General features: G+C 40.8%; 1 protein-coding gene across 1 annotated transcript in view; it reads right to left on the bottom strand.

The window, feature by feature from the left end:
* Positions 1–24698, bottom strand: part of insrb (insulin receptor b) — an 81173-nt gene that overhangs the window by 19523 nt on the left and 36952 nt on the right. The window contains exons 3-4 of the mRNA XM_007552728.2: positions 5897–6102; positions 4751–4869 (exon numbers count right to left, since the gene is read on the bottom strand). Coding sequence (XP_007552790.1) covers positions 4751–4869; positions 5897–6102 — 325 coding nt within the window. The remainder of the gene's footprint in view (positions 1–4750; positions 4870–5896; positions 6103–24698) is intronic.

The following is a 24698-nucleotide window of genomic DNA, read 5'->3' as shown; positions in this document are numbered from 1 at the left end:
TATGCACAAACTGCTGTTTGAAATCTCTTCATGCTTTAAATTCTGTTTATGTAACTCCTATTATAATCCCTCTCTCAAGGACCGTGCCCTGACTTTCTCCCTCTTCCTGCTGCGCTGTCCTCACAATGGCATTTAGTACAAAGACACGGAAACCTCCCAGTTCCAGCCCCGACGATCTTTGTTTACGGTTTACCGAACGCTCGAGGATTCCTACCAATTAAAGACCAACTAAGTGTTCCTCTTTGAGCGAGTGAAAACACGGTAACAAGCGCTCCAAAACAATGAATAATAAGAAAAATTCAAGGACTTGTTGTCTTTCTCAGTCTCCCACACATGGAGGGGAAAAAAAAAACAAAACATATACTCTGCCTCTCCAGCGTAACGCTCTAGTTGCAGCGCAGAAAAGGGAGAATGTTTTGGGCTGTTGTACCAAAAACACAGACACACAGGCAGACAGGCCGGGGCTCCGAGGGCAGCTCTTAAAGGGACAGTGTTTATCTGAACCCTGTGACTCGGACTCCGGGGTCTGTTGGAACCATCTAGAGCAGAGGCCTGCAGCTGACGCTCAGGTTTTGGTTTCGGCCCAGCCCTGACAGAACCACACCAAATGTGGGACTGCGTGCTCGCTGTCACGTTGTCCAAAAAAAGATGAGCAAACTCCTTTCCCATAGCAGACAGAAGCAGATGCTTTCTGAGAGCAGCAGATGTGGCGAAACGCAGTTTGGGAGAGAAATTGAAATGAATTTAACGTCATAAAACAGATTGGAGCAAATTTCCAAATGTGTACAGCATGCCATCATAAAGCTTAACGTCTTTTGATGTGTGACATCTTGAGGAATGTTACAGATTTGTGAAATGAAGACATTAAGACTGCACTGAAATTTCCAACAATGAACATTTTTCATGTCCAAATTTTATAGTTTTCCAGACTAATGTCAGCAGAGTTCTCAGTTCACCTTTGATTTACTTCCATGAATTAAAAAGTTCACTATGAGAGAAGGTTTCATCCATGCCAACGCAAAACATGAATGAATGGATGGGTGGATGCATGGATGGATGAATAAACAGATGGGTGGAGCAGAGGTGGGTAGAGAACCCAAAACTTGTACTCAAGTAAGAATAGAACTACTTCGATATATTTTTACTCAAGTAAAATTAAAAAGTAACAATCTGTGAAATTTCTCTGAAAAGTATTTAGTAAAAAGGCAACTCAAGTATTGATTAACTGAGCAGAACATTTAAAAGTCCCATCATCAAAAGGAGCGAAATATGCGGTACATTATGTTGAAATTTTGTTGTTTTTTTAAAGATCAAAATAAAAATAAGTAATATAAATGGCATAACTATAAAATAGCAAAATCAGACAAAAGAAAAATTCTTCCAAATCAGTTTTCAATATAAAACTTCACTTTAACAAAAACTGCAGGTGTTTGCCTGGGTCTGGCTAATTTTTGGTAAAAGCAAGTTTGTTCTTGTGAAGTCACTCGCACAGAGTATCCAGAAATTTTACTCAAGTAAAAGTAGCGACACTTCATACTAACCTTACTCAAGTAAAAATAATAAAAATACTTGTAAAAGTAAATTTTTTTAGTCCTAGTTACTACCCAACTCTGTGGTGAAGGAGACAAAAGAAACGGATAGACAGATGGAAACCGATCATCTCAGTGAAACGTCCAGACGGCCCTCACTGGATCACTACATTAGTTATGGTTAAAGCTGCCGTAAACCTTCGTGAATACAATGTAAGTAAAGAAAATATCCAGCAACCATCCAATTTTGTGACTGCGTCTGCAGCTTGTGAGAAGCTGCGCATCTGTGATGACGTCAGTTCTTGCTTTAACCAAAACACACATCGGCCGCGGTGTTGCAACACGGGCCTGATGGAAAAGTCTTGTTTATCGCACGATATCTACGGGCGCACATGCAAACGCAAACTCTGCTCTGGAAAACTTTCAGACACTTCACGGGATCCGTTTCCGACCCAACCACCAGCACTAAAAGGTGAGATTTAAAGTCCAAAACTCAGCAGCATCACAACACCGGCAAACATTTCTCCAGAGCAGGATGGAGGTGCAAAAGAGAGGAACGTTTCCCACAGAGTCTTGTTATCACGGCCGTCATGTGCTGAAACTCTGCTTCCTGTCGCTCTACTGGATCTCAGGGTTGCATTCAACACTCAATCACAGCGTAAAGATGGACGGGAAAAATGGGATTTTCTCGTACTGTGGTCCAGGTCTTACTTGGATGAGTATGAGCAGAAATCACACATAGGGTTTCTCAAGACGCCGTTCTTGAATAACATCCATTTAATATCCATATTCTCCTCCCGGCTCGGATTATGGAGCGCTACGGCATCTCTCACCCTCCTGGTGAATCGCAGCTTCATATTTCTGTGTCACCACGTGACTACGGTTCCTTACAGTCACTGCATCAGTGGGGTCAAAATACCAGTAGGTAGCGGTAAGAGTTTCCCTCCAGCTTAATGATAGGAAGACGACAACCGTCTCTGTTTTTAATCCCAGCAATACAAAGTGAGAGATTTCCACTTACTTCATCTTAGTGAGCACAAGACTCAAAGAAACCTGGGTGGTGTTGTGCTGTCACATGTACATTTTACAATTCACATAAAGGCTGTTACTAAATCCATATAAAACCAGAATAAAGGTTTTTCAGTGAAAACTGAGCAATAGGTGAATGCTTTTATTTATTTATTTTTTTATTTCATTTTAATCATGTTTTATCTATTTATTTTAGATTCACATTTTAACGTCGCTCCTGCTTTATGCAAAACTTAAATTTCACTTTTATTCTGTGATTGTTTTTCTCCTTTTCAGTACAAGTGTTTTTCCTTCTAGTTGCTTGATTTCAATTTAAAGCGCTTTAAATTATATTCTGTACAAATAGTCAAATCAATCAATCTGTGGTTTAAAAAAAAAAAAAACACCAATTATAGTGTCTGCTATGCCATGAGAAACAGTGAAGCAGGGAAAACTCTTATTCATTTCAGGTCCAGACGCCTTCCTCACCCTGCAGCCCTGACTGTGAGGCTCTACTCTGCCTCTTATGCAAGATTTCGGCTCTGACCTTTAAGACGCAGAGGTCAGCTTCCCCAGTGTACAGTTTGGCGAGTGATATCCACCAAAAAACACACACACACAAACATGGTGCATCTAACCGTATTTACAACGTAAATGAAGACTTTATCTGAAAAATAGATGTGAAAAACATCAGCCGCAAACCATACTGAAATATATGAGCGGCATCAATAAATCTTGTCAGAGCGCTGCAGACCCAGAGGCTTTGTGAAACACAAACCTGCCCCCCCGACATTTCATATTGATCTCAGGTCGTCGTCGTCTTTGGTTGGTGTGACTGTCGCCTCTTGCAATAGCTCACATTAATGATTTAGTCACATGAATATTTCATTCCTCCTGCTGGAAAGTATGTTATACTCGTTGCTCAAGCCTCATGCATGCGTTTAGTGAGCGTGTAAACAAGGAGTGGTTTCCAAAACACATACTTGGCTCCTAAACAAACACGCATCTCCCTGGTTTAGCAAGAGCCAGTGAGGCTAAATAAGCATGACAGTGATTTTCCTTTGCAACAAGTAAGACTGCTCTCGATTGTTGGAATGCAGATCAAACGGTGAGCTCAGAAGAAGCAGGTATAACAGATGTTTAGGATGATTTTTGCACCGGTGATATCGAGTAGCAGGATAAAGGCCTCGCTATGTGGCTCTTTAGTTCCTTAAGTTTTCCACCTCTCTGGCACATCCTACTCTGGTCACTTTAAGCACAGACATAATCTTTTCCGGTAGGATAAAATGTGTTTATGACCCTTTAAACTGATCTTTCAGATCCCCATGATAAACCAGGCCATACGAAACAACCGTGTGAAACATCCAATCCTAAATAAACAGCTCCTTGACAGATTACTAAAGCTGGTGCAGTTTGACAACACTAGTGTCAGCAGGAAAAATAAGTAATGTCAAACTCTTGATACACAATAAACTAGCTGGACAGGATGCAATATTACAAGAACACTTTTATAAAATAACGGCTGATTGTTCTTTAAAATCAAATTTTAATAATATATCCAGTTTGCATTTGGAGTCATAAACAGCACAGAGACTTTTTACCAGCTTCTTGTTACATCAGACGAGTCCTTTCTGTTTAAATGGCAAATAATGGAATTGGGACTTAATTATCCTTCGTAACCGTTAAAAAATACTGGAAACTATGAGAACAAAATGGGCTTATTTGAGAACTTTAATATAAAGTAATGACTAGAAACTCCACATTGGGTGCCTCCAGTTCAATATTAGATTGTTAGGTTTGTTTGTTTTGTGACTCATAAAACTGAAGTTTTTGCTGGAAAGTGATTATTCTTTGACACAAAACCTTAGACGGCAAGTTAGTTGTACGCAACGAGACATTCGCTATATCAATAACCCTACTGCAGAAGCCCTTCACGTGTTTTAAGCCTAAAAGATTGATTTCACTGATGAGCGGACGAATAACAAAAACGGAGAAATAAACGATTAAATTTCCCCAAAAGGGGGAAAAAAATAAATAAATCAGCCCCGGCCGCAATCTTTACTCAGATAATAGATCTCTCTACTCAACAGCGCCCTTGTACGTTTGTGTACAAATGTCATTGTGCTCACTAACCACCACACATTTGTTTTTCTTGTGTTGATGGTGGCCTCCGAGTCGTGTTTGCATGTGAGCTCGTGGCGAGCCAGACTTACGTCGTGGAGTTGCTGCTGTATCCAGAAGGACACTCCTGAATGCAGGCGCCGTTGTGGATGACGTACTCATGGCAGTTGGCATCCAGGTTTTTAGATTTCTTACACTGGTTGTGAAGGTCCTGCAAGACAAAGAAAAAAAATAAAAAATAAAAAAGACATCAGCCCGCCTAATCTGTTTTGGTGGCTAAAAAGATTTTCTATTATAATGAATTAATTAAAATGGCTTCTGACCCCTGAAAAACAAATGTGGCGAGTCTTAGTTTCACCCCAAAATATGGCTGTGGTCTCATCTTGTTCTTGTTCATCGTCGTTTCTCCCAGCAGCTGCTCCCCAATAAATTCAATGTTTACATCCCTGCTGGCAATAGCGCAGTTGTTGCACAGTTTTTTGTTTGTGTTTCTTTTTCTTTTTCCCCCCCCACATATTTTTTATAGATTTCTGCTGTTTTTGTATACTGATTGTAAAAAAGTCTGCTGGGTTTTTTAAAGTTCAAAACAAATCCATGTTATGGACGTTTTATAAACGTCATCTCACTCAGTTGTACATCCTTTGGATTGTAAGTACAATATTTATATTCTAATAACTGCATCTTGTACAGTATGCTATTATTAATATAAGTGTTGTTATTTTTAATCTTTTTAAAACTTTTGAAACTTCTGTGTGAACCTGTTTAAATCAGATCCTCTGTTACGGCAGAATTTCCCCTCAATGAGACAATAAAGGTTTTCCTATTCCTCTTCCTATTCAATTCTATTCTGTTGTGTCTTAGGAAATTAATATATACTTTCATCCCTCCTTGTTGAATATTTTTAATATAATGACATTTATCCATTAGACAATTATTAAAACCCAAATTAGAGCAAATAAAAGACTTTGCATCTGAGTCCAAAATGTCGTCTTCAGATCAGAGCTGTCTGACACAAAAGTGACACCTTGCAAAAATCAACAACACAAAACACTATAAAAAAATGTTAAAAATAAGAATTGTTTAAAAGTTCGCAATTATGACAACGTCCATCAGAGGTCCTACAAAGTGGAAGCAATAAAACACTACCTGTTTTAAACTACTTCACAGAACCCCACTTCAGACAAATCAGAATATCTCAGTAAGGGGATTTGGTGACAGAAATCTCAGCTACTACAAACCTGGCAGAAAGAGAAGCTGACACAGCGCCAGCCTTGGAAAACGTAGTATCCAGGAGGGCATTTGTCCATGCAGATGTTTCCATGCTGGAGGTTCCTGCAGGCCACACAGCTGGTGGCGTTCCCCGGCTCCGAGCAGCCACCCAGGCACTGCTCGTGGCAGCACTGGCCCTGACGGCTGCATGCGCCATTTTTACAGTTATCGCATGCTGAGGAAAAGCAGAAGAGGAAGAAGTTGGTTAATATCAAGCCACACAGACAGACCTACAACATTTTTATTGTAGTTTGAGAAACAGACTGTGGGAGAAACAGACGCATTTTTTTTTTTTTTTTGCATCTGTGCACAAATACACAAGCTCGGTTTAAAGCTCACCTCTCAGAAATGCCACAGATCTTTCCGCTGCAGTGATTGATATTAAGCTCCAATGAAAGCTCTCATTAGCCCGTATTTACATATCTACCCACACTAACAGAACCTCGCTATCTAAACAGGACTTCAGTGGTAAAGCAACGCTCCCTACAGGGGTAAAAACATCACAGATAGATTAATAGGGTTTAAGTTAAACTGCACTGAAGCTCACAAGTTGAGTGCCAGCACTAATCAGAGATCAAAAACAAAAGCAGAAACGCTGCAGCTGTAAAGACCTTCAAAGATTTAACCGCACAAACACCGCTGCTGTTCCGACATCCGCGGAGAGATTCAGTGACCACAGTTTACAGTCGGCGGGTCAACAGCAGCAGTCTGCAGCGCCGCATGGAAACAACCTGAACGGCTGAAAGCCTGAAGATTATGTGTTGCTAGCTAATGTCGGCTTTCATTTCGCCATTTGGTCAGAGAGACTGATTGTCAAACTGTCTACCAGGTCTGTCGTGTTTGTGTGGCGTGTTCATCTCCTCTCAGAGGAAACTGAGCTTCAAAAGGAAGATTTTTTTTTTTTTAATGAACCCCAAAGAAAAGCTGCATGCAAGCAGATGTACAGTGAGACATAAATTTGAAATGCAAAAAAATCTTTAACAATCTGAAAATTGTGGTGTGAATTTGTACTCAGACCTCATCTGTCCTTTCCTTGCACAGCCACCTGTCAACATTAGTTATAGTTGCTGGTATTTTAGAGTAGATATTTTGTTTTTCTTTGCAAAAAAAGAAAAAAAAACTGAAGATCCTTCAGATTGTAACACAAGTGAATGAGCAACATTCAATTCTCAGTTGTCAAGATTTTCAAGTTGATTTAGGTCTGGACTTAGACTGGACCATTTTAACATGAGTTAATGGACTGATCTAAATCAATCCATTGTAGTTGTGACGGGATTGCCCCATGCTTATCTCCATGTCTTTGAGGATTTTCCCAGCAATACTCAGCTTTTATTGAAGTTAATATATTCAGGGAAAATATTCACCTGGCTGTGCAAATTTGTATTTTTAATTTAGCGCTGTTATATCCATCACCATAATGACAGAATTAATCCCGTTTGTGTCACAACATAGGCCATGTTCAAGGTTTTACTGTTAAAGACCAATAAACTTTAATTTTGTAACGCTTAGCACTGATATTTTAAATACCCAAAATAAAAACAACCAAAAACAATAAATGAAACGGGGAAAAAAATCTCCACAGAAACCATAAATTAAATAAAATGGATTATGAAGTCTCTGTATACCAAACTGCCCTTCAAAAAAATAATCATTAGATATTATTGAACTCATTTTAATTTGTCATACAATTACTTGATTAATTCTCCTGCTGCTAGTTTTGATATCAAGAACAGAACCAGAGTGTCTCAGAAAACAGATCCGGGTCAAACAGCAATAAAAAGTCATCTTAATCTGTTAAATAAAATCCGTTTATAATTTAGTCAAAAATTATAACACCACCGACGAAGAGCTGAAAATTGCAGCAGCAGCCACAGTTTGTGAGAACTTAGCCTCATCCATTTGTTACCAAAGACATGGTTAGGACCCCCTCTTTCTGCTTGGAAGGCTGCCCATTGTACTGCCTGAGTAAAGAAGCAAGAAGGGTTGCTGCAGGCAGTGGGGCAGGGAGTTGGTGGGATAATAAGGGTAAAGAAGAGCAGCAATGAGTAGAGGGAAAACCACACCATGTTCAGCCTTTGGGGTAGTTCTTCACTCCTCTGCTTTTCCTTTACTACGAGCTGTGAACCCACGGCACACCGCCGTCTCCGACAGAGAGAAATGCACAGCCCTACCCCGCTCTCTCTCATCTGTTGGCTGTTTGTATGTGTACGTGCTGCGACCACGGCGTCGTCGCGTAACGGAGCGGGGAGGGGCGTCCCTGGTCCGGCTCCAGATCCAGGATCCGCGCCGGAGATCCGCTCCAGCCCCAGATCCAGATCCACCCTCGGCTTCAGCCAATGTGTTTGCTGGCTGGGGGAGGCAACTGTTCTGTGGCCTCTTCCATGTTGGGGTGGAGAGCCGCCCAGGTTTAACCCTGGCCCTGCTGGGGCAGAGGCCGAGGGGCGGTAGACGCAGCGAAGGAGCCAAACATGTCCGGAAAGATGAATCCGAAACCGCTGCTTTAGAGGAGCAACAGCAGGAGCGGCGCGAAAGAAAGAGAAGCTATGATATATGAGCTGCTCTATGCCTATATCTACATTTTAACATCAATAAAATCTACACAGAGTCTGGTTTGTTTATTATAAAAAGTGATTGTTGTTGATGTTATATAAATAAACCGATTAAAGTGAACTGAAATAAATAGTTGTTGCTGTATGAAGCCAGATTGAAATTCAAACATGATGTATGATATTTTTTTTTACCTTACAGATAGGAAAATATAACAGCTAGCAACATGATGATTTTAAGACTTTTACCACCGGTAAAATCAGCAAACATTTTAGATGTGGGCTTGAGGAACACAATTTGAGACCTCTGATTTAAATCATTTAATTGTCTTGTTACTGAAATGTGGTATGCAAAGAATCTCTCCTTGCCTTATTGGATTTGGTGAATAAAATGTTTTTAATATGCAATTTAATAAGTAGAACTGCATTTTATGATTGAGACAGATAAAGTGCTACAAAGCGTAATAACACTCTTCCTATTAGCACCCTTTGGGAAGTGAAAGCCCCTAAATATGTGGGCAGGTTGTTTCTGAGCAGACACCAGCTTTCAGGAGCTAGATTAAGTTTTAGAGGATGGGATTAGAATAAGGTGATGTACAGATCAGGGTAATAACTCATGTTGGTGGCATAGAGATAGAGGCCAAAATCAGATTCACACACAGGGTGGTAACGCTGAGTAAAACACCACGATTTATAGGCAACAACATGTATACGTAGAGAAACGTTTAACAAATATCATACATGTTTTTCCATTTATTATTTTTACTCTTTATATATTAAGCTAAACAAAGCAGGCATTAGTGCAGCTGCTAAATCAACAAAGATTATTTAAATCATTTTAGTATAATAAATTTATTATGACTGCCATGAAAAGTCAGAGATAGCTGAACTATGATCCTACCAGATCCAAGCAGTGCAATTACGACATTATTTCACCCGCCAGAAGGTAATACTTGTTTCTGTCTTTTATAAATAAAAATCATTAGATCACATATTATCGTTTATTCATTTTTAAATGGTGGTGTTAATACTCTGCTTAACGCTATGAGAGATGTAAACCATTTATTAGCACAATTTGATCATTACTTTATGATTGTTAACAGCAGGATTTACAGTGATAGTACATGTTTTTTTGTTTTTTTTATGTTTCAAGCTTTTTATCAGCTATTGTTTGAGTTTTGTAGAAAAAAAAAAAGCTGCATTTTTAAACAAGCAGATCCCATAGCGGTAATCTCATTGTGAAGCTGGTGGTGTTTCTGCTTTAAGGTTATCATGCCAACCCAGGCCTAATAACACCACTACTGCTGCAAGATTATTCCCAATTCTGCTCACGCTTGCATCAGGCTACACAAGCCAGCCGCTGTGCCAAACACGCTCCAGTCGGCTCACCCGTTCATTCATCCCCTCCTCCTCTTCCTCACCGCCGCCTCACCCGGCCCTGCACCACTATCTGCTGCTCTATCTGCCTGCCTTTCTAGGCCACTCAGCCCCTCCCACTTTCATTCATATAACGCCATGTTTTGTTTTCATCCAGGCAGGATTAAGGAGGGAGGGAGGGGATGGATGAATGGATGAGTGAGTGAGTGAGTGAGTGAGTGAGTGAACGGATGGATGGATGCAGGAGGAATTTCAGTTGCACTTCACCAACAAGAGGAGGTGGCAGCTGTAGCATCCTGGATAGACTTCGTTCCTTAAGCAAAGCACATGCCTCACGTTAAACCTCAGTGTGTCATTTCATAAGTTGCTCACCTTTTCTCCCCACACACACACACACACACACAAACACACGCAGTCTGTTCCAGGAAGGAGCTTAAACGCAAAGCCCGATCAAAGGTGTGCTGTGTTTACCTTTCATTTGACCGTGGCAGTAAAGAACCCTGGCTGCTCTCTACCCCGGAGAAGGAACGTGGGAGAAGCCGAGCAGCCAATCAAACGGCGTCACAAACGGCAGTGCTTTCTGCTCTTAACGCAGGAAAAAAAAACAAAAAAACTCCCCTTTAATTGGCAGTGTTGTCTAAAGGCAAAAATGCCGGGAACAACAAACATGATTTTTAATTTGTTTTTACTCCAGAGCTGTTTACTCAGGAGAAAACGTGCACATGCATGTTTGTCCCTCCCCATCTGCCCCACCAGTCCCCTCGACTCAATTTCTTTCTTTTTTTTTTAAACACACACACACACACACACACACACACACACACACACACACACACACAGCTGGATTCACATTTACTATATTTGGCCACAGTGGGAGTCGTAAGCTTCCAAAGCTTTGCTATAAATGCTCGGACTGATCCATTGTAAGTAATTTTCCCTGAGATGGTTGAGGAGAGATACAGAGGAGGAGGAGAAGGAGGAGTGTAAACAGAAACGCACGGATCGCCGGGAGGCGGAGGGCGGTGGCATCAGAAACACCTTTATGGATGCAAACATGAATCAACACACACGCTCAGGGAAAAGATAGAAAGATAGAAAACAGCTGAAGATGCAGAGAAATTCAGCAGATCAGGTAAGACTTGAAGGAAGGGCGTCACAGGAACATGCAGATCTCATACATTTTAAAGTGAAAGTAACATCAGCTCCTTTATAAAACGCGATCCGTCTTTTTATCCGTCTTTTTCTCGCCACTGCCACTCAAATGGAGTCAGAGCTCTGTCCAGCCAGGCTAATGGACAAGAGCTGCATAATATACCAGCGTGTACGTCACAATCCTCGAGGACGACTGACACGAAGTAAATACGCAGACCGAACAGTCGGTAATGTGGCCTTCGTAGTCATTTTGTTTAGTTTTAAAACATTAGAAGAGCTCTTGGTGTCTCTATTGATGAAATTTATTGTATTTATTTATATAAGATACCGTCTGAAAGACAATATTTGTTAATAAATGGGTGTGAATAAGACCGACATGACACTGTCATAAACATGAACGAGCCTTTATGAATGCCTATGAATATTGTCATAAAGGGTCATTCAGTAAATAATGACACTTTTAATGCAAAAGTTGCATTGAAACCCATTAAAAGTGCCAATGTTGCATTAAATTGTCATTATTTACAAAATCATGTATGAAGAGACAGAAAATAACTACGTGCCTAATAACAAAATAATCTTCAAAACTGAGGTTATGGTGTAATAATAAATAAAAAAAAAAAGCCACGGTATGGAAATAAGTTCTCAGGAAGTGGAGAGCGTTTACATGGAAGCAGCGCTGCCTCACTGCTGATAAACTGAGAGGCGAGTGTTTCCTACTTAACCAGCTTCATTTATATCCTACTATACATCTGTCATCAACACGCCGACAACAACGGCACTCTGCGATCCCTCTTTATGAGGAGTGTATGAGTCACACCGAATCCCCACAGGCAAATGTTTGGACAGGACGTTTATCCAGTTTAAATGGCTTCACTGACCACGCCGCATGCAGCCAGCTGGTGATCGCATGCAAAAGACACGGACATGCACCGAATCTCGGCTGAGGCGGCAAAACAAACGGTCAAGCTTTGGACGCATTCAAAAGACATAAACCTGTCACAAACGGTTCGAGTTGTACAAAGGGAAAGGGCAGAGCGCCCCGACACGAGGTTTAATGTCGTTTTAAGGTTTGTCTGTCCTCCTGCCTGAACACAGCCTGGATTCTAATCGGAACCGACACTTAAACTGGGTCAAAACTGAACAGAACTCGACTCTTTCACACTTCACAGATCAAACAGATGAAAAAGATCAAGCGGAGGACACATGTTTGCCCCTCCGCTCCTAACAGTGTAAGTAATCACACCCATCTATGTATCTGCACACCTGCATCAACATCTCCTGCAGCTTTCCAACATAAACAGCGACATTCTGTCCGTCTCTGCAGCCTGTCGAGGGTTAGACGTGTAAACAGTCTAAAGAGGAAAGTCAGTGACAGTTTGTGGTTTCACGATACCGCAGGTTTAGAAACCACAGGAGCCTTTGTTGTTCTGTACCTGTCATTTAAACTCCCTTTTAGCTGAGTGCGAGAAACAAGAGTTGAGTTTCTTCTGGTGGCACTGATGGGACAAGCGAACACGGCGAAGGAGTTATGAGTGTCGGGCAAATAAATAGTTTAATAGTTTATAACTGTACGCAACCTTAATCATCAAAATACCGACTTTACATCAGCGTCATTAAAACATAAAAAGGGGACAAGTTTCTGAGTGACGCATAAAATATTTTTCATATAGATACTGTAAAAAATCTCTAACTCCACCACAGCCTGATCAGCTATGTTTTTAGTTTTCACAACCTAAAATAAGAGGACGCAAAATAAAACAAAATGCAATGCAAGTCACTTTATTACGTCAGATATGACACACATATGAACACATGAAGAAATTAGCCAAACGAAAGAACGGATCTAGCTTAATAAAGTTAGCCCTGCACCCTGCTTTGTATTTCTGCTCATCGATTTCCCCGTCTGTCTTCTTCTGTGCTGGCCAGGCCTGCTGGCCCATCCTGTTACCATGGAAATGAGTCCAGACATGGACCGTCTGCAGTGATTAGCTGAATGTTCTCCACCAAGCATTTTTTAGATTCCCTAGTCATCATTTGTGTCTTGGATTTCATCACACAAAAACACTCTTCCTCTTCATCCGGCTGGACTAGCTCTAGGCTGGGATATTCCCCGCTGCACCTCCTCTAATGCTTCACCTAAAACCCTTCGCACAGCATCACCTTTTTCCCGAAAGCCCCTCCAATCCACATCAGTGTTTCTCACCAAACACCCCGCCCCTCTCCCACTCTCTGTCTCATCTTTAATTTTGTCACACAACCACCAGCTCACATGCACACACAAACGAGCCGAAACGGACTCTGCTGAAGTCCTTGCAGATTTGTTTTCCTGCTTTGGAAACACACACACACACACGCACACGCACGCACGCACGCACGCACACACGCACGCACGCACGCACGCAGACAGCCAGGTCCGACACACTTCGCTGATTGGACAGTTTATTGACAGGAAAGGAATGATGGCGGGAAGCAGCAGGTGAACATCCATCTGCGGAGTGAGGCCCCTGCATCACATCTTCATGAATCTTCTGCACATGGCACACAAACCATCAATCACACACTCACACAAACGGAAGAGGACGCCTTGGATAGGTCGGAAAACTCAGCATCATGTGGAGGCTGTCATCAGGTCCAGGTGGCCAGGATTTATCAAGCCATGAAGACATCAAACAGCTTCATCAGGACTTAATGAGAGACAGTAGGCGTCCAGTCTTACATCTGACTGATGGGACTGAGATTTATACTGCTGATGAATCCTCACTGTTCAGTTCAAGTCAATGTACAGAGCTCTCTGTCAAAATGCAAACTAGTCCTGCAAAATCGTCTATTTCTACTTGTTGCTCAGTTTGTTTATTTATTCAGGAGGCGTATAATTATGATTCATCCCCACAAGAGAAAGGATTTCATTCTTCTAGTGGAACCACTGTTCTTGTTTTGTTTAAAAACTTACAACGCCACAAAGTTGTTCGACTTCATTCATTTGTTTAAAACTAAGTCGTCTCAAAGCGTTGTTTCGGTTTTGTGGCTCTAGAGAAATGATCCTTATTAGGGGAGAGGGCAGAAATGGGTCTTTGGTCCAGAAAATAATAACTAAACATATGTAGACACAAACAGTACGACAGAGTACTTAAAATACTAATTGATGCATTGTTCTTGTGCTTCAATAAACCAGCCGTTCAAACAGAAATGCACAGGACTTTGCAGATTTACGAACTCCAAATTTGCCCTGGTGATTTCAGCGAGTTTCAACTCGTCCTCAGCAGCTGAAATATAGAAATATCACGCCATAAGTGATCACTGCGCGAAAACAGAGGCTAAAAGAAATTATTTTTCAGTAACTTCTTAAACCTGTTGTGCTTCTAAGATTTTGAACAGCTCGCTGAAAATAGATTTTTTTTGAGGTCGAACATGTTGATGACATCAAAGTGATCATCATCCGATTAAAATCAATAAGCCTAATCACCATTGAGGCATCTTCAACGTTTTTTGTTTCTTTTCAAATGCTCCATTCTTATTATTATTATATATTTTTTTTAACATATCTCTTCATGTTCACCACACAAACACCAGGTGAAAAAGAGCAAACGCAGCTTTTTATGTGCTTGTGCTACACAGAGGAAATGCTTACCAGAGAATGATGGTCATATATTCCCTCCCTCCTCACTCCATCTATCCTCCTCTCTGTCCTTCCTGTCTGTCTTACATGTCAGGGGCTTTAAGTTCACTCACAGGGATACCAGACTGACTGTTAATGCAGCGCTATTTTGATTAATCTATAAAAAGACACACTGCAGAGCTTGACCAGCTAGCCAACTGAGCCACTAAATGATCCAACAGATATATGACAGGAAATGAGTTATGCAATAGTGTGTCTAAAAAAAATGTGGTCAAAAACAAGTGCTGAGAAGAAAAATGGGAAAAGGAAAAAAATGATTTTTGGAAAAATATGGGAATATGGGAGTAAATGACTAGACTAGGAATTTATTTATTTCAATTAACCTAAGTTAATATCAAATGAACAGTTTTAGACAGTGTGGTAAAGAGAAGAATGTGGATTGCGAAAGTTTTAAGCCAACTTTTAAATCTCAAAATCTTGCGTGGACATTAATATTATTATCACAATTAAATGTGAACACACTGTTCTGCTTTAATTTAAATAAATAAATAAATAAATAAAAAATTTGTGACCGTACCCGTCAATGTTTGAAGCACAATGCAGCTTTGGGAACAAAACAAACTCCACGGTCAAGAGTGAAACCATGAATATTTGTCACAATAATTAACCGAGTTTGAAAACAAACTTTGTTTATAACACAAAGAACAAAGAATAACATGCTGCTTTTCCACAGCATATATTCACTCATAAATCACAATATATCTGAAGCCCACATTTCTGCATTGAACTTTTTTTTTTCGTTCATATGATCTTATATTCTGATCTTAAATATTGTGTTTTAGCTGTAAGAGGAAGATGTTTGTAATTAATAAACATAAAGCCTTAAAAACATCCATCTGTGCCATTACACTATATAATGTGCTTTCACTTTGTGAAAATTAATTAACTGAAATAAGTTAACTTTCAATAATGTTCAAATTCACAGAATGGCTCTGTAGCGCCATGTTTTACAAATCTATTATTGTTCAGTCAGCAACAGATTAATCACACGGCTTATTTAACAACCCAGCAGGAAAATATCTCACATTTATTGCAAATCAATTTTAATGAAGAAAAAGTGTTTTGCTAGCATCATATTGTCAGGATGTAGTGTGTCTGACATCTCTGCAGCTCTACGGCGGTCTCCTTTCCAGACACCGAGAAAAAAACCGAAAGCAGAGGAAACATGAAAACGACAGAATAATAGGACAAGAGCTCATAAAGACACGAGGCGGCTGTTCCTCTGCTGTGTCTCTGCAGAGCGGCCAGCCGTGCCGTGGGGCGCGGGGCGTGCGGCCTGGGCGGAGACGGCTGCAGTGCAGATGCTAGCTGTCCTATTTCATATTCAAAGCGCCGCACAGAGCACGGCTACAGTACACAGGCAGACACACACACACACACACATACTGGAGTGTAGACACACATGGTCAAAGAGCGACGATGCAGAAGAAAGGGAAGCAATCAGAAGGTCAGAGAAGAAGAGGTCAGAGTAAGCTAACAGAAATCTTTGTGGTCATTTTGATTTTTTGTCCACAAAGCTTCTTCTAAAGTAGATTTATAAACCTGGGAACAATTATTTCTGAGTACAATAGGTTACCTTCCAGTAACATTTTCAGATTTTCACAAAATACATAGTTTCATCTTGATGTGATGAGTGTCAGTCATCAGCTAAATATGTTAAGTTCTGAATATCAGTCAAATGGTAGCGGGAAATTTATGAAAAACGGAGTGATTACTTCATATTTGGAGCGCTCGTCGGTTTGTTGGTTCACTTACCAGCTTCTATTTTCCATCAGTTGAAATGCGAGACATTTGTGGAAAACACGAGAGCTTAAAGGTCCACAGGCTTAAACAGAGCAAAAATGTTCAGATTTCACTTAAAAAATAATCTCTGCGGACAAAATATTTGCTCTCTAAAAACCAGTTTGATTGGGATGAAATGGATAACGCAGCGTCAGACAGGCACGCGTCTTTGCAAAAGGACTTCATTTCAAATCAAATTATAATCCGAGCCCATTTGACAGGCAGCGGCATGAATCCATCAATCATCCCACAGCCTCATCTTTGGAACTATTTCTGGAAACAACCGGTACACCCCCCACCAAAACAAAAAAAGTACAGGAAGAAAAATACAAGAATAAAGTACGGAGGGACAGAAACATCACCGTACACATATGGAGACAGGGACTATTGTTCTGCATTTATAACAACTGGCATGTCAGACGGTTAAGATGATGGCTCAGCATCCGCATACGAATGCAGCCCTCAAACACGCCCCTGTTGTAATGCTAATGCAGCGCGCGCCGCTCTAAAACCTCCCCTAATTAAAATCTTAGTTCCAATAACCAGCAGACTAAAGAGATTTGCCGTAAGCGCTCACCATTAGCCGCCGAGCGCAGAATAAGAGATTATGCCAGTGTGTGGATGTGTGTGCCAGCTGTACGCGCGCAGGGATGAGATGAGGTGGACTTTTGCAGGAGATTTTATGTCTCCATGTAAAACCGACGGTCACATATGTGCCCTGCAGTCATGACGGGAAGGGAGGAAGCGGGCTGAGGGCTGAGGCGGCACGTGACAGTCAATCGAACGCAGTGATACACAGGAAGGGAAGAAGTGAGCAGTGCACGGAACGAGGATGGGGGGGCCGCGGGCGCGAGGGGTGAAGAAATGCAAAAAAAAGGCGCTGAAAGGGAGAAGCAGAGAGGAACCGTTGGTGCAAGGGGCGACGCACAAAGGATGAAACGGGAGCAGACGGTGCAGGCACATGGTCACCACGAGGAAAACAACTAGCCTGAACGTCCAGGTTAGCCCCCCCCCAAAAAAAACCCATCAAATTCTGCGGCTAATTGCATGAAATAAACATTTAGATCACTTGTTCTCAAGAAAAACGCTCCAGTGAGGCTCATTTCCTCTCCTCTGTCTGCCTTGGTTTCACACATGAAGCAGATTATTCTCAGCAACTCTGATCTCTCGCCTCCATCGCAAGGAACCCCCCCCCCTCCCCCCACCAAATTAACACCAATTAATGCTGCTCGCACCCTCTCTCGCTCCATCCCTGTTGAACGTAAACATGTTGATTTTAAACACGCAGAATGGCATGTGGGGGTCTGAAATGAGTAACTGTAATAATTTAGCAGGAATCTCTCTGCACAGAAGCTTCTCGCTCCTTTTCCTTCCGCTGTGTGTTTTCTGTCTGCAGCACTGCAAAGTGTGAGACGGCGAGTAACAGGGAGGAGCTGCCATTTCGCTGGAAAGGCCCTAAGGAGGAAGAAAAAAAATAAATAAAAAAATCGAGCTTGAGCACATGAAAAGCCTTCCCTGTTTTGTTCTTCCTTTGATTTCCACTGAATGATGCAGAAATTACAATTTTTCCCAGTTGATTCAAATTTCCAGCTCAGACGTTAAAACTCACAGCATGTTTGTGTTTGTCCATGATGCAAAATTTATTTTACAGTAGTTGATAAACATTCACATCGTAGACCCATCAGTTCCCCAGTGTGCCTCAGAAATATGCAAAAGGCGCAAAAATTACTTTTTTTCTGTGGCAAAAGCATAATCTAATTTAATTTAGCTTTCAGCTCATTGGCTGTACTTAGGGGGGAAAAAAAGCTTAAATTGTGAGTTAACGACGTGAATCTCCCTCTGCCAGGAGAACGGCTCCTCTAATGTGCTACCTCACACTTTCTTTTTGTGAACACCAATGGAAAAATTAGCAGCAACCTTTGTGTCCTCAAATCAGGCTCCTTCACGTTGGTCTTGTTAAAAATGTATTCAAATTGAATTTATGGCCGATGCCTCTACAGTAGTGAGGCTTTAAACAATGATCCAGTGATTGGATAGCCGGACGGACGGACAAATAGACAGACGAACTTCTAGTTTAGATACGGATTTAAATCTGTAAATCCAAATGTTATTCCATAATTTGGGAAAACTAAGGAGCCAAAATTCTACAATGTATTTAACTGTATTTTTGCTGAAAATTTAGATATTTTTAGACACTTTTGTTTTTTGGAAACTTTTTAATGATCTAACCACTCTCTACGAGTTGAGGCTGCTAACGATATTCCACGAAAGTTAAACTAACTGGTCAAAACATAATGAATATGAGGAGCCTGAAGGACTGACACTTTAAATACGCAGTAATATTCTACCAAATGCTGCATCCAAGCCGTACCTTGCAATAGCAACATCGCACACAACAATATTACAAAGACGATTGTCTTTCAATAAGTTGTGCAGCTCTAGAAAATACATTGTCTTTGTCTTCAAGGTAAATCTTCCCAATTGACCAGAACCTTGTGAAACTTTAAAACGCCCTCACCTGAAGAAAGAGGAAACGTTAGCATGATCACTTTACCAAACTGTTCCTCGTACAAACCCGTTAACATTGGTTTATAAAGGAAGTTTATGAAAAATATCTGACAAATCAACGCCCCAAATCCTGCACTAATGGCCGAGCAAACAGGTGTTCATCTGAAACACTCTAAGCTAGTAAACTCTTTGTTGCACGGGAAACAACTTAAAATGGTTTGGGCCCAAGTCAACAATTTAGAAGACTTAGAGAGACTTCTTGTCTTCAACGCTGTTGTTTCAAGAGACAAAATCTGCTGTTATGATGAAATAACATCAGATTTTGTCTGTTATGCTGACAAAATCAGCATAACAGACATGCTGACATTTTGTCTTGTGCAAAATGTCGGCATTTTGCATAAGTTGTACCGGATATTTCTACCGCAAACTGTGTGGTTGTACAGCTGGGTCTGACTGCATTTTCCAAAAACTAACCAGTTCTTCTGGGATAAATCCAACGACATGTATTTGAAAGAAAAAAAAATTAAAAACATTATATCATCTTTTGGAAGGCAACATCATGCTGTCAGGTTCTCTTAACTTATGTTTAAGACTGGATTTCTTTTTATTTTTTATTTTTTGTAAATCTGTAATCAATTTGAGTAGTAAATTCCCACAAATTGGCCAGGGCATAAATAAGCTCCTTTAGTTCCCGTCAGTGGCTTCCGGATCTCACATTGAACTTCTCCCTGCATCCGAAGCAGCAGGCAAAACAAAGTCAGGGATGCCGACTCACTCTGAAAACATTCACACCGTTACAGCTGCAGGTTTGGCACAACATGATCAAAGCGGAGAGGGTAGAAAAGATCCTGGGTTCTCAGCCAAATTCAGCTCAGTGACAGGTTCAGGCACATGGCGTCCCTTTAGGGGCCTGACTGGAAAACAAACCCAGAGCGAGGGATTTCCACGGTAGGTGACGGTTGGAAGAGAATGGTACACCCACGTATGAGTACCCACCAATTTCCCGTCACTGCATCTCTGTGTGCGAGTCTGTGTGTGTCTGCATGATACACCAGAGTGTAGGATAAGAGATTAAGAAATAAGGAGTGCATATACATTAAAAGAGAAAGAAGCGTTCCGGCGACTAAAAGAAGAACTGGTTTTTGCAGCCGGATCAAGTTCTGGAGAAAAGTTCAGTTGGATCCCAAAGGTTCCTGATTTTAAGCTACCAACGCAACCAGGACAAAAGACAGCAGGGCAATGAGAATAAAAGCTGATGGACGAACATTTGTTTCCATGGAAAGCACGACTTGTGCCCTGTGTGTTCCTTGGTGCTTTGTAAGCTCTGTGAATCTTCTTACAAAGCACAATTACTCAAATTAATAACGACAAACGTGACTAATAAATACATCCCAACTCAGAAGTCATGGCACCGACTCGGTTCTGATCAGGAAGAGCGATAAAGCTGAACTGAGGCTGATTTTTTGATGACTAATTTCTCTGTTCAGACTGAACTCAGACAGGACGAAACTTATCCGAAAAGGATGATGCCACCTTAAGTCAGTCAGAACCAAAGCACAAGAAAGTTCACCATGACGTGGCTGAAGTAAACTGATCATGGTGCCAGCGCTCTGAATAACATGTTTTGTTTGTAGACAGGTTGTGAAATGGTGACCTCAGACACATTAAAGTCATCAATCAAGGCAAACTGCAAAACAGAGCTCACCGACACGGAGATTTCAAAAACCGAAAGCAATGAAGGCACCAAAGAGCCTTGATTGTGATTCTCCTGTTTCCTGCCCTCACCACCACTACTACATGCATATTTTAATAAATATCAATTGAAGAAGGATGATCTAAGTTATCAGTTCTTTAGATTTGTTTGTTGTAACTATTTTTCTTGTTTATCATATTTCTTAAATGTCCGTCAAGCAATCTAAGTCCCGCCCACTCTGGCCCTCCTCACATGACATCAACATCAAAAACCTTCTGAAACTCTGTCATGTTTTTCGTTTGTATTTCCATCACAACACAAGATCTCTGCATCGGCTCCACCCTTTGAAACTTTCCAGAGGCAGAAGAAAGTCGCTTTCTAACTGGCTGTCTATGGCATTGCTGGTTACTGTCCCTCTATTATACTAAATTATTAAATTAGTAAATTTGCAATTTTCGGGATGGGAAAAAATTTTAACGCATAAGGACTTTATGCGGTCGCAGTTTGACAGGTTTAAATACATACACATGGGAAGCAGTTATTCTACAATGACATGTTTTTAAAGAGAAATCAGCTAAAAGTTGTGTCTGCAAGTCAGACTCTGAAATCAGAAATTGTTTACAAAACTCTAATTGAAGCATCTCTTGCATCAGTAATGTCTTAACCAGTAACAGCTTGCTAAAGTGCAACTTTCTGGAGGAAAATATTGGGTCCTGGTGTGTGCATCAGAGTTGAAGGAACACATGGCTGCAGCACTTTTAGTCAAGATTTGAAGGGAGCGTGCAAGAAACACAAGCGAAGAGCCCAGGGCCTCAAAATATTTAACCCCAAACCTTAAATACAAACAAGCAGAGACCTTTTGCTGCCATGTGGGTAGCTGTGTAGTACAACAGTCCTCTCCAGAGAGCAAAAATAAGCACGCGTCAACAACGAGGCAAGCCTGATCCTCAGAGGCACTAACTAGAGTTTAAATAGGACCATGATTGTCCATTCCCTGGCAGACAGTAGCTTGGCTTAGCGGCTTCACTGGAATCTCCACAACACAAGTTGTGACTTCACGAAACACTAACAGTGAGCCTAAAAGAGCAAACGTTCTGATTGAGGTACGTTCAACTTGCCAGCATATCAATTACATTCACTTACTGTATTACAGAATCACAAAACATGCATGAACAAATCACTCTGACTTCCTGTTATGGATCATGTGTCTGCCTCTGGCGTCTGAACGTGACACAGCGAAACTCTGTAACAGATGTGCCTCTATACCTCAGAACAATGGCTAGACGGAGGTAAACAGTCCTGTGTGTGTCTAGATAATAAGATTGTGAAACGTAAAATGAGGACTAAATTGAATCACGGTTAAGAAAGAAAGAAAAAAAAAAAAGGAAGAGAGTCTGGGGGTGTTGAATGGAAGGACAGCTAACATGAAGGAGTAAACAGACCCTGCCAATTGAGAAACACAAACACAATAAGAGTAAATAATGTCACTCTTTGTAAGTGCTTAATTGTTATTACATTAGTTGCGAGCAAAATAAGAATCTATAGCATCTGGCAGCACAAACAGCACAGAGTTGATCTGTAAAATTAAGCATTGTTCACTCCAACGAGTATTAGACAGAAGTACCAAGTAATCTGATCTTCAGCTGAATCAACGCCGAAACTCAAAAATCATATTTGTTTCTTTCATTAAATGCACTATACTAATCGCTGGTCATGCTGACGGCAACACTTTTCTGAGTAGATGCTGGTGGAGCAGAAAGAAGACTAAATGTTTTCATTTGTTTATTTGATTTCATTTGTGTGTGCTCATGATCAGTTTTAGTAGTTTGCTAAAGATTATAAACGATCATTTGAGATGTCAAGTCTGAAATGAAATTGTCTTTGCTTTAAAATGTCAGCAAAAACCTAACATACACATACACATGGTGTGACATCACCTCTGCTTGTAGTATATATAGTTGATGATATAAGAGCAAGGAAAAATACTTTTCAGAATGCTGCTATATATTATTATATTATAGCTTTTTAAAGAAAAATCTAAATTGTTTAAAATTCATTTTGGCAGGCCAAAGTTTTAGCAAAACTTTGGCCTGATTAATGCAGTTTGTTGCATTTGACAGTCACAAAACAATCTTTTTGCGAAAAAAACGTAAACCCTTTAGTATGCTTGACACATGGACGAACAAGCTTCTTTTCCTCTCCAATATATAGAAGTGTCATTTGCTAATTGGTCTCTTTCCTTGCTGCAGATGAGACAAACAGTCTCAAGCATCTGTCTGTCTCTCAGTATACACATACTGTCCACAATATGGATGGAGCGTTCCAGACAGTTTCTCCTTCAGACTGACGTTCTGTCAGAGCAGAAAAAGACCGGAGCTCGTTGTCCAAGCTGTTGTCTGCGTCCATCCCTCTGCTGCTCCACATCAAACTGGAGAGAGCCATCACATGTGCAGAGGGCACGCACACCTTCAGGGACGGTTCACGTTGCTGTGTGTTTACACTGAGTTTCTATATATTAGTGATATTTGTCAAATAAATAAAACCTTCATCTCTATTCAATTTGCTTCACATTTCTAAAGACATATTAGCAATTGATAGTTACACAACCAGCATTTTTGTCTGATGCCGACAAGGATATTGTGAATGCAGAGGTTAACATGACTAAATAACTGTCATGTCAACATGAGCTGTCAGGTTCACAAAAAAAACCCCAAATAGATATCAAAATAAATCATATTTTGCCAAATTAGCACCGTTTCTGCATTACCGGGGCCCTTCTGGTGCCCACTACACAACCAAAGACTCCACATATAACTTACGAGAAATATTAAAAACCAAAAGATATGAATTTGATATCAGTTGAGCTAGATGGATGGAAGTTACAAGGTACTCGCTGCAACCCCAGTGGTGTGCCAACCTGCGAAGAACATCACACAGGAAATATGAAGAACTGGCGATGGTCACGTAGCTAACAGCTAACTAAATTTGCCTGCCGTTGGCTCAATATTTTTGGCACAAGTCTTCGACCATTCAGCAGATCTTAAAAAGGTAATTCCTCTGTCTCTATGGCTTAGTGTGCTGGGACACCCACTAAATCAGATCAATCTATGATAATAATTCAGTCGTTTATTATATTTACCAGTGACAGAAATATTAGATTATGACATAATTTTGCATATTTGTTTTGACTGTTTGTCCAATACAAAACTTTTGTGAAACTGCTTAAGTTTATTGTTCCATGAGAGCCTAACACCAGATCACGACTGTCTCTAAACCAAAGCACATCGTATCTATGATGAACTATCCTACTCCTTGACTAAAATTAGACAGACACAGAGATATTCGTCTTCCAAACCCCATCAATATATTAATCCTCAACACCAATTAGTGAAATTAGCCAGAGGGACATCCTGCTGCTTCTGTGTTCTGCTTGTACTGAAGGAGAAAGTGCTGTTCATTAAGAAGTGCACATCAATCAGCACTTCTGCAGGCTTAAATTTTATGTGGTTGACCACCGAAGGAACTTATGAGGGAACAACTGACCATTTGAGTTTTGTTCCCATTCAACATCTTTTAGCTAGATTATTTAAGCAAAGTAAATCTTATGAGTTGATAGAAATCCACCAGGAAGAGTTTTCCTTGTCGTATTCTCATGATGAGGAAACAGTAGCTCCATAATGGTTTGCGTTGTGGGTTAGATGGCGGGAAGTCTTGCGCAGTCTCTAATGTCCGCCTTCCCTCCCTCATGATTGATTGAACTGCACTGGTTTGCATGCCTGCTGTCCACACGCAAGAAATACTGTCACTCCAGCTGGTCTCATTAGCCTTAATTCAGATCTGGACTCATCACTTGTTGCCTCGGTGCACACAGAATAATCTAAAAGAGGAAAACTGACAGCATCTGATGGCAAGGTCCTCAGGGTAAAAGCCCCACTATCCACTGTGTTAACATCACACACGAGGCCAGGTGACCTATGGGTGTTCAACCCGTACACACACACACACACACACACACACACACACACACACACACA

This window comes from Poecilia formosa, unplaced genomic scaffold (genome assembly GCF_000485575.1).
Source record: "Poecilia formosa unplaced genomic scaffold, Poecilia_formosa-5.1.2 Scaffold52, whole genome shotgun sequence".
Taxonomy (NCBI): domain Eukaryota; kingdom Metazoa; phylum Chordata; class Actinopteri; order Cyprinodontiformes; family Poeciliidae; genus Poecilia; species Poecilia formosa.
Note: the sequence above shows the minus strand (reverse complement) of the source record. Positions and strands in the feature narration are given on the sequence as shown.